Here is an 11,084-nt window from a genome sequence, read left to right as displayed (position 1 = left end):
GAAGGACAGGTATGTACCAATAAAGGCAGAAGCTTATCTTTGAAATGGAGAATGTAAACCCCATTTCTCAAAATTATTAAAATTTTGAAATTAAGGGGTTCTCAGGCAAAGATATGGGAATTAGCAATAACAGTTCTTTACTAGGAAAATTAAAAGAGAAATACAGTATTACAAAGAACAATCCCAACCCTGACAGAGTCAGAATACAACCTGACACCCCATCAGTCAGGGTGTTGGTAGCAGTCCAATTAAATGGTGGCTACAGTCCTCCTGCAGTGTCAGATGTGGTTCAGTTGAAGCAGTGCTCCTGTAGAAAGGTGCAGTTTTCCTCTGAAGGTCAAGACATGATGTGGAAAGGTCCAGCTTTTCCTCTGGAATCCAGTGGAAAGAAAGTAATTTGCTGTCCAAAATCTTCATTTTTATCTAGGTAGCAAAGACTTGGCTCTTCCTGCTGGCTGGAGCATCTCCTAATGGGATGGTGTAATTTTATCAGTCATACAGTGGGACTTAATGGCTCAGCAGCAGATGATGTCTTCCTGGAGAGAGGATGGGTTGTGGAAAAGGTAAAGATGATGGCCCTATCTTGTCTTAAAGATGGCCCATTAGCAGATGGTATGTGCCACGGAGATAAGGAATCACTACCCCACCTAGTTTTAACAGATGGCGATGGAATACACATTTTCTGGCCACATCAACCCAATACAGGGTGTTTTGAACAAATGTTTATGAGTCTCTCATTCAATTCCCTATCTGAAGAGCTCAAGGAAGAAGAGGCCTCTGGAGTAGGAAAATTCATCAGCAGCCTCCACGTGGCTGAGGATCCTCATCAGAGCAGCAATGAACAGAAATGGGCACAGCTTTGTGGCTGCCCCAGCGCCGGGATGGGCCCTGGGCCTGGAGCAGGAGCAGCTCTGCAGAGCCCCAAGGCCAGGGCTATTGTGCTGCCCTGGGCAGATGGGATGGCAGCAGGGGCTGCAGAGCTCTCAGGAGCTCAGGGAGAGGAGAACAGGGCACACAGGGAGCTTCACTTCGCCTTAGCCAAGCACCTTTCCCAATAACCACTCCAAAATCCCACACCCACTGACCACATCCTACTGAACACAACACACTGCCCTACCCACTGACCACACCTCAGTGAATTTTCCCCCTCACCACCCCCACAGCCCACACCCACTGACCACCCTTAACTGCTCACACCCGCTGACCACTGCCACTGACCACACCCCAATGACTCCCAAACTGACTGCACTCACACTGAGCACACCCCCACTCACCTTAATCACTGACCACACCCCAATTAAAACCACACTGACTACATCCACTGACCATACCCACTGACCACTTCCATGCACCACACCCACTGGATACAGCCCCTGACCACACCCCAGTGACCACCCAACTGACCGTACATCCACGGACCACAACCCCGATGCACACCACTGACCACCCCAATGACAACCCCCACTGACCACACCCCATTGACCACTCACACTGACCACAGGCAAATGGCCACTCCCATGACCGCTCCCACTGACCACACGAACGACCAAACTCCCAACCAACTTCAGAGACCACCACCACCCAACTACCCAACTGACCGCATTCAATGACCACACTCACTAACTGCAGCAACTGACCACACCTACTGACCACATGCACTCACCACACACCACTGCCTACACCCATTGCCCACAACCAGTGACCACACCTCACTGAGCACACACACTGACCACTACCCACTGACCACCCAACTGAACAAGCTGACTGACCACCCAACTGACTCTACTCTGAGTGACCACATGACACTGAGCACATCCACTGGCCATACCAAATAACCACACCCTCACTGACCACATCCACTGACCACCCCAATGACCATGCCCACTGAGTGCACCCACTGACCACACCAATTGGCCACTCCACTGAACACATCCACTGAGCAAACCAAATGACCACACCCCAGTGACCCACCAATTGTCCACATCCAGACTGCAACCCACTGAGTTCTCCCATTGACCACACCAACTGTCCACACCCACAGACCATACCCTGACTGACCACACCCACTGACCACAACCCTTGGCCATCTCCCAGTGACCACACCACATGGACCTGCCCAATGACAACACCCTTGGCCCACATACCACTGCCTACACCCCACTGATCACACTCACTCACCACACTTACTGACCACTCCACCACTGACTCCGCCCAGTGCCCTCATCCATTGACCACCACCCGTGACCACACCAGTTGAAGACCCAACTGACCACAACTCCTTACCACCACCCACTGACCTCCCAACTGACTACATCCACTGACCACAGCTACTGAACACATCCTACCATCCACACACACTGCCCAAAACCACTGCCCAGGCAACAATGGCCACACCCCACTGACCACATTCACTTCCCCAGGGCCAGGAGACAAGGTCCCACAGCTCTTCTGGTTCTGCAGAGCCACAACAGCCCCTGGTTCCATGAGTTTCCGTACTGTCAGCAGTGGTTCCTTGGTTTCTATGATGCCCTGCTGGGTCACAGTGGATGTTTGCTTCCATTAAGTTCTGCAGTGTCACCATGGCCTACCTCATTCCATGAGCTTCTGTGGTGCCAAAATGGACTCCTTGGATGGGCAGGGTAACAATGGACCATTGGCTCCATGCAGCCCCACTGGGACACCATAAACTCCTTGGTTCCATGACGTTCTGGTAGTGTTGCCGTGGTCCCCTTGGATCCAGAGTGTCACAACGGACCACCAGATGCACATGACCCTGATGTGTCACAACGGCCCCTTGGTTCCATGGGACCTCAATGTCACAATTAACTCCTTGCTTCCATGTGGCCCCCTCAGTGTCAAAATGGCCTCTTCATTCATTGAGGAATACAAAAAAATTGTAGAAACATTAAGCAAATTTTGCTTAAAACACCTGGGAACATCTGCTTGCATTCAAAAGAGAATTTAAAGCTGAGAATGGCACCAGCAGCTTCCATCTGCAAACAGACATCCAGGGAAAATAAAGGGACAGAGAATTCAGCTGAAAGACTCAGAGAATGCTGCTTACAAAGATCATTTCTGGTCACACTACCCCTTGTAGAAAGGTGACATAATTTCAGCCAGCCTGTAATGGACATGTGGCTCCTCAGTAGGATTTGTTGTTCAGAAAACCTGCTCAGGCTTTTCTATTTTTCCTTACAAAGAGGAAAACTTCTCCTGGGCCTGTGTGCAGGCAGAGCCCTGAGGAGAGCAGGTGGGACATGGTGCAATGGGCTGGTGTGAATGATACAACCGTGCCTGAAAAAGGCCCTGGGGATTTTGTGCCCTGAGATAATGGAGCCTTTCATGAGAGATGCCCCCCCTCCCTGCTAAAACCCCTGTTATCATTTAAGACTTCTATTGATTTATAACTTTACTAGATGATTGGTCTTTTTATTACCTAGAATCCTAAAGTAATTGGATAGTCTCTCAACTCATAATTTTACTGGTTAGAATTTCAATCACTTTAAAATCTATAAAGACCCCTTGCTTCATTATCTTCATTCAACCTAAAAACCTTTAACCCTTAAGATGCTAAATTACCCAAAAATGTTCCAGGTAAATAGGATTAGAAGGAGGACAAAGAGAGAATAACAGAAGAACAGGAGATCTATAGAAAACACGCATATAGGTACCAACTGCTCAAGTTCCAGCACTACTCACAGAAAAAACCCAGCAGAAGGCAGGATCCAGACCAGGGGCTGACCTCCTGCTCCAGCTTTTGACCCCCTGGGCAATCATGGGCCCACCCCTTGGGAGGGACTTTCAGTTGCTTGGCCAATCAGAGTCTGGGTTGGAATCAGTTGGTAGTATGTGATTGATTGACAACTTGGCCAATCAAAACTGGATTAGCACCAGCCCTGTTGTATGACTGATAGACATCTCAACCAATCAGAGCTGGGTTAGCACTGCCTGCTGTGTGATTGACAGCTGTTCCAGGCCATGACTGAGGGTCAGGATCTTTCCTGCCATAATTCCAAGGCCTGACCCACCCCAGGCCCCACACAGGCACTCCGAGCATCCTGAGGGGTTTTGGGACATCGATTTCATCCAGCCTCTGACAGTGACCACGGTGACACTGGGGAACCTCATGAAACCAAGGGCCCGTGGTGACATTGTGGAGCCCAGAGTGTCACAGAGGAGCCGTTGTGACACAGCAGGACCACATGGAGCTGAGGGGCAATGGTGACACTTGAGGGCTTTGTGGAACCAAGAACCCATTGTGACATTGCAAGGTGTCATGGAAGCATGGGGCCATTGTGACACTTCAGAAGCAAGGAGCACATTGTGATGCTGTGGGGCCCCATGGAACCAAGGGATCATGGAACACATTGGGCTGGCTTGGCCTCCCAGGGGCCACCTGACAGGTTTGGCTGACCTTGGCACATTGAGGGTTGCTGCTTATCAGCTGCTGAAGCACCAGGGCTCTGTGCTTTCCTTCCTATGGAAAAATCCGTCCTTCTCCTTGACGTGTATGTGGCCAAAATTGAGATTCCTTCTCCAAATTCCCTTATTTGCAAAGATCACCCCCATATGAAATTGGCCAGGAGAGGCAGATCTGGCTGGCCGTGGCTTGCTGAGGGCTGGCTCTCATCTGCCTTTGAAACACTGGGATTCTGTTCTATCCTTCCTAATGAAAAGAACTCTCCTTGCTGGCCACGCCCCCACAGTCAAAACTGAGATTTCACCTCCAAAAATCTCTGAATCCAAGGAGAGCCCCCAGATGAAAGGAGCCAGGATAGACATCTGCCTGGCTTGCCCTATTGTCCCGACCCCTCATCTTCTTGCAAAACATCTGGGCATCACACTTTTCTTTCCTATTGGAAAAAACACCAATTTTGATCAGGTACCCATGGCCAAAACTGGAATTTCACCTCAAAAACTCTGTACATCCAAGGATTGCTCCCACATGAAAGCTGTCAGGACAGACAGGTCTGGTTGCCTTTGGCCTCATGGGGACTGCTGTTCAATGTTTTTCGTAAGACTGGGACTCACTGCATTCCTTCCTATGGAAAAGAACCGTCCTTTTCTTTAAGGTGTTCATGGTCAAAATTGAGACTCAGAACAGAAAATCCTGTACATTCAGGAACTCTTCATGATGAAAGCTGCCAGGGCATACAGGCCTGGCTCTCTTGGCTTCCCAGCAGACACCTGTCTCCTCTTCCTTTGAAACACCTGAGCTCTGTGCTTTCCTTCCTATAGAAAAGAGCCACCCTCCCTATCAATGCAAAAATGGCTGAATGTGGGATTCCACCTCCAAATTTCCCTATATCATTTCCTGTAGAAAAGGTAAATTCCCTTTCCTATAGGAAGGATTTCTTTCACTCAGAAGCTTGCAGAACAGAGATGTCTGGCTGGCCTTGGCCTCGGCCTCTGATGGCGGCCTTCCATCCACCCCTGAAACAACGGTGTTCCATGCTTTCCTTCCTATGGAAAAGAACCCTCCTTTTCATCCAGGCATCCATGTCAAAAATTGATATGTCACCTCAAAAATGCTGTGTATCCCAAGGTAGCTCCCAGACAAAACCTGCCACCGTCATTTGATCTGACTGCACTTGGCCTCTGTGCACTGCCCGTCATCCGGCCCTGCAACACTGGAGACGGGCTGTTTCCTTCCTGTGAAGAAGATGGTGACACTCTGGGGACCCCATGGATCCAAGGGACTATTGAGACACTGTGAGGACTTCATGGAACTATGAGCACCATAGTGACACTTCAGGGCCTCATGGAACAGAAAGGCCATTCTGACCCTTCATGGCCTCATGGAACCAAAGTGTCATTGTGACACTGCAGAAACAAGCAGGCTTGCTGGGCCTCCCAAGGAGCACCATAAAGGTCTGTCTGATCCTGGCATGTCGAGGGCTGCCTCTCATCAGCCCTGGGAGCACTGGGGCTCTGTGCTTTCCTTCCCAGGGAAAAGAACCTTCCACCTTTCCAGATGCCCATGGCTGAAATGGGTACATCCCCTGAAAACTTCCCTATAAGCAAGAGTTACTCCCAGCCAAAGCCAGGACACACAGATCTGCCTGGCCTTGGCCTCCTGAGGGCTGTCTCTCATCTACCACTAAACACTGGGGCTCAGTGCTTTCCTTCCAGTGGAAAAGAACTGCCCTTCTCACCTAGGCATCAATGGCCAAAATTGGGAATCTATCTCCAAAATTGCATCTATCTAAGGATTGCAGAAGACAAAGGTAGCCAGGACACACAGGATTGGCTGCCTTGTCCTCTGGTGATTTTCTAAAAATATGAGCAGAACATTCTATTTGCTGACATTTTGGAAAGAGCCCAGAGATCTCCCAAGCTGGGGCTCGGAGGCCTCCAGCACATGACCAATATACAGAGACAAACGAGCTCTGTGCTCAGTGGGGTGGAGAATGAGAACAGCAGAGATGAGCACTGGAAAGAATGTAAGGGCTATTTCAGTGACAGAGAATCCTTTTGACATAATAAAGAACAGGCAGAGAAAGAAAGAATTAATGACAAGTGTAGATGGGGAGGCCCAGACTGAGAAAAAAGAGAAAGAAATTTCTCACCCAGAGATGGGCTGTGGTGCAACAAAACCCCCAGAAGGAGTCGGGAGCAGCCCAAGGCTTTGTGTGGCCAGGCAGAGGCAGGCAGGATGCAGAACTGTCAGCAAAGGAAGGGCCAGTGAGGTGGGGCAGCTGGGGGATGATGACAGCCTGCAGGGACAGAGGCACAGGGCATGGACACTGTAGCACAGCCTGGGCTGCAGAGGGCACAGGGATGGGCAGCAGCTGAAAGGCCCTGCCAGAGCCAACTGCTGCAGCACTTGGGCCATGGCTGCTGGCCCTGGGCCTGAGGCCAGCAGGGGACAAGTGAGCCTTGCTGTGCTGGGGCCTCATTGCCTCCTTGTCCCTGCTCAGCAGCCTGGCAGGGGCCGCCCCATGCTCCTGCCCTTGGCATTGCACATCCCCAGAGCCCAGCGTCCCGGGAAGAGCCCTGAACATCGAGGGAGGGACAGGATGTGCCTTGCCAGGGGCTGGGGCTCAGGCCTTGGCCCTTTGCATTCCTGAAACACATCCAGGTTTGCTCAGTATCAGAGACAACTTTATTTTCCTTGTTCCTAACTCTCATCACTGCCTCCAGTGTTCTGCTCTAACTGGAACCTTGGGACATGTTCTCAGTCCAGTCCCTCAGTGAGACCCATTAAAACTTCAAGAAACTTTGGAGTATCAATTTAATTTCAAGTTCTTGAGAAGTTTTTTTGAAAACACTCTCTCAGGGACCAAATCATATTTTAAAAAACCCGGACTCCTTAGAGGGTCATTAAAGTCCAAGAGTTGTGTCTGCTGGCACAGAGGGAAATACTGGCGACCAGGAAAAGATTCAAAAAGACATTTCTGCTGCGGAGAAGCTCCTCTCCCAGCCCAACAGAGCTGAGGGCACTGCCTGCAGGAACTGAGGGGACAGGAGCCAGGCACTGAAAGACTGAAAGCAGTCAGGACTGGGCAGACATTGAGCTGAGACTTCACTTGGGGACACTCATGCACAGCTCTGGACCTGGTGATTCTGTGGGTGCAGGGCAATATCCCCAGTGCTCCTGTAGGGAACTGCTGGAGCCAGCACAGCCCACAGCCTGGGCCCTGAGCAGCAACAAAGGGACAGGGCAGGACGGCTCCTTCGGCTGAAGCTGGGGCTGCAGCCAGGGCTCCCAGGGCTGTCCTGCAGAGCAGCTCCTGCAGCCCTCAGGGCTCTTGGGCGGCTCAGGCCCCCTGCCAGGGGCAGCTCTCAGCCTGCCTGGCAGCTCCCCATGCACTGTGGGGCGAAGTTGTAGCCACCCCCATCAGGGCAGATTCCTCCTGCTGTGCAGATGGTGCTGCACGGCCAGGACTACTCTCAGATTTCTCCTCAAGGGAAAGGAAAGGGGCTGTCAGGTGTGTCTGTGTCACTGAGACTCCTGTACTGTCCCACTGGGCATCAGCAAATCTGCCTCACATCTCCCTCACAAAGTGCCTCCTCATCCTCCTTTGTCTACAGACAGCAGCAGCAGCACCTTGGCTTGCAGCATTTTTGTTTGTCTGAGCTGTCCTTAAGGCCCTGCTGGCAGGGAGATGCCCCTGGGCAGTGGCCTGTGCTGGGAGGGGTGTGCAGTGCAGAGCTGAGCCCCTAGGGCTGGGCTGGGCTCTGGGAGCACTGGCAGGGACAAGGCTTGGATAGAGAGAAACAGCTCTCAGTAGGCACAACTCCAGGCTGCAGAGAGACAGACCAGCACTGGATATACCTCCCTGTTCAGCAACACAGAAAATGAGAAAAGACTTTACGCAGATTGATTTTGAATCTGGGGCCTTCAAAAACTCCACTTTATTTTTCAAGCACGTTGTGGTTTTAAGAGGATTCCTAATATAATTAAACAGGATTGACTCAAGGAAAACTATTACAGCTTTTTAATGTCTTCTTTCAACAGTCCACCATGCCCAGAGTGAAGAAATGTCCAACAGCAGCTCCATCAGCCACTTCCTCCTGCTGGCACTGGCAGACACGGGGCAGCTGCAGCTCCTGCACTTCTGCCTCTTCCTGGGCATCTCCCTGGCTGCCCTCCTGGCCAACGGCCTCATCATCAGCGCCGTAGCCTGCGGCCACCACCTGCACACTCCCATGTTCTTCTTCCTTCTCAACCTGGCCCTCACTGACCTGGGCTGCATCTGCACCACTGTCCCCAAAGCCATGCACAATTCCCTCTGGGACACCAGGAACATCTCTTATGCTGCATGTGCTGCTCAGGTGTTTTTCTTTGCCTTTTTCTTTTCAGCAGAGTATTTCCTCCTGACCATCATGTGCTATGACCGCTATGTGTCCATCTGCAAACCCCTGCACTATGGGACCCTCCTGGGCAGCAGAGCTTGTGCCCACATGGCAGCAGCTGCCTGGGCCAGTGGCTTTCTCAATGCTCTGCTACACACGGCCAATACATTTTCTCTGCCCCTGTGCCACGGCAATGCCCTGGGCCAGTTCTTCTGTGAAATCCCCCAGATCCTCAAACTTTCCTGCTCACACTCACACCTCAGGAAACTTGGGGCTTCTGCTTTTACTATATCCTTAGCACTTGGTTGTTTTGTGTTCATGGTTTTCTCCTATGTGCAGATCTTCAGGGTCGTGCTGGGGATCCCCTCTGAGCAGGGACAGCGCAAAGCCTTTTCCACCTGCCTCCCTCACCTGGCTGTGCTGTCCTTGTTTCTCAGCACAGTTGCATTGTGCTACCTGAAGCCCCCCTCCATCTCCTCCACATCCTTGGATGTCGCCCTGTCAGTTCTGTACTCAGTGGTGCCTCCAGCCCTGAACCCCTTCATCTACAGCCTGAGAAACGAGGAGCTCAAGTCTGCAGTGTGGACACTGATCACTGAACAATTTCATACAAAGTAAACTGCGGTCCAGTTTTTACAAATCACTTTTAATAAAAGCCAGATTTAATTGTTCTTTTTTTTTGGCTTGGTTGTTGGTTTGTTCTTTTATTCAATTTGTTTTATGTTATACAATATTTAACACTATGAAATGCTGCTATTTGTACCCTCAAATTATCAAATTATGAGCATTGGTCTAATACCGATACTCAATTGTGATGGACAAAAGACTCTCTAGCAATTTACTGTGACAGACAAAAGACTCTCTAACAATTTAAAGTTAGAAATTGTATGTTTATTCAGCGCTGTGCAGCAGCGTGAGGTAATCCTCTAATACACACTGCGAAATCACAGGTGATCACAAAGTCTTTTTATTAGCGAAGGATTCAAACAAACACGTATTCATAATAACAGCCCCTCCCATTCTTCGCTTCCTATGGTAATTAGCTTGAATAGCTACTAAGCATGCTTGATTGACTTCTTAAATTAAGTTTGGGGTCGTTTTCGTGTGCAGGGGTTTTAAAAGGAGGTAGTAAAGCGAGTCTTCCTCACCCTAAACTCTTGACCTTTTCTATCACTTACAATACAAATGATTTCTGGGGATAGTCCAATTTTCCAAAGAATGGGTTTCTGGTTGCATTGTTTATTTTCCTTTGGATCTGCTCACTAGCTTAATCTTTTCCTATTGTAAGCGCAACTAAGCAAACATGAAATGAGAGGCAATCAATTTATTAAATTTCAGATAAACACTCCCTTCTAACTTTTAATTGTTTTCAGCAAGGTAACTGAAATTCTAGTTTTCTAAGTTTAGTGTTCCATTCCCCACTTCTCCTTTGAAATGAGTAAATTCTTTTACTCAATATGGGGATTTCTCTTCATCCATCCAAGACGCATGGCAGCGATCTCTTAAGACCAAGCCATACGCCTTTGATAGTGAGGTCAAGTCTGTCACTTGTCATAATATTCTCCAATTCCAAACAAGTACATCAATAGACAAAATTGAACTTGTACTGACTAAAATAAGCAACACTGTGATTGGATGAATAAAGGCATTAAGCAAACTGGTTGCTGTTGGTGACCAACTAAATAGCACATCCCACCAATGATGACAAAGGTCTTATTCAAATCTTTTAAAAACCCCTTTTATGGTCTCCGCATCATGGTGTATCGTGATCAAAGTCCTTTTCTCTACATCTTGAACATTCTGATTTTTTTCTTAATTCTTGATGTTTCAGTAGCTGAGCAACTAGGGTTAAATTCATTTCTATAGGTGCAGGCAATATTTCTTGCACAGTAACCAGGTTTGCCTTTATATACTGATGTGATATTACAGGTGCCTGATAGGAAAAGTCAAATCCTTTGATTTTAGCAGAATTGCAAACACATCAATTGAACTGAGTCTCATCCACGATTTGATTGTCTATTATTATGGTGGGACATGCTGTTCTAAGACACAACCTTGTGCTATATACAGAAGTGAAGTTGTTTGGTTGGTTAGATGCATTTCAAAGTGGCAAATGCTTTGGTCCGTGTCCAGGCAAGTATCTTTGTCATCTTCTAAAGTTCCCTCACATATATATCCCAATTGTTTTCTCATAGAACAGGGCTCTAGGTTAATAGTCTGCCATTTTCCTTCAATTTTTCGTGCCCACATTCTGTTTTCAGAAGGATACAGTACAGTCCCTTCAT

General features: G+C 49.0%; 1 protein-coding gene across 1 annotated transcript; it reads left to right on the top strand.

Moving 5' to 3' along the window:
- Positions 1-8,449: 8,449 nt before the first annotated feature.
- LOC306816852 (olfactory receptor 14J1-like) lies at positions 8,450-9,417 on the top strand (the record flags this gene model as incomplete). Its single annotated transcript, XM_079333299.1, has 1 exon — positions 8,450-9,417. The coding sequence occupies exon 1, from the start codon at positions 8,485-8,487 to the stop codon at positions 9,415-9,417; it is 933 nt and encodes a 310-aa protein (XP_079189425.1). The 5' UTR covers positions 8,450-8,484.
- Positions 9,418-11,084: the final 1,667 nt, after the last annotated feature.

Source organism: Erithacus rubecula, assembly GCF_903797595.1.
Source record: "Erithacus rubecula genome assembly, contig: scaffold_925_arrow_ctg1, whole genome shotgun sequence".
In the NCBI taxonomy this organism is placed as follows: domain Eukaryota; kingdom Metazoa; phylum Chordata; class Aves; order Passeriformes; family Muscicapidae; genus Erithacus; species Erithacus rubecula.
Note: the sequence above shows the minus strand (reverse complement) of the source record. Positions and strands in the feature narration are given on the sequence as shown.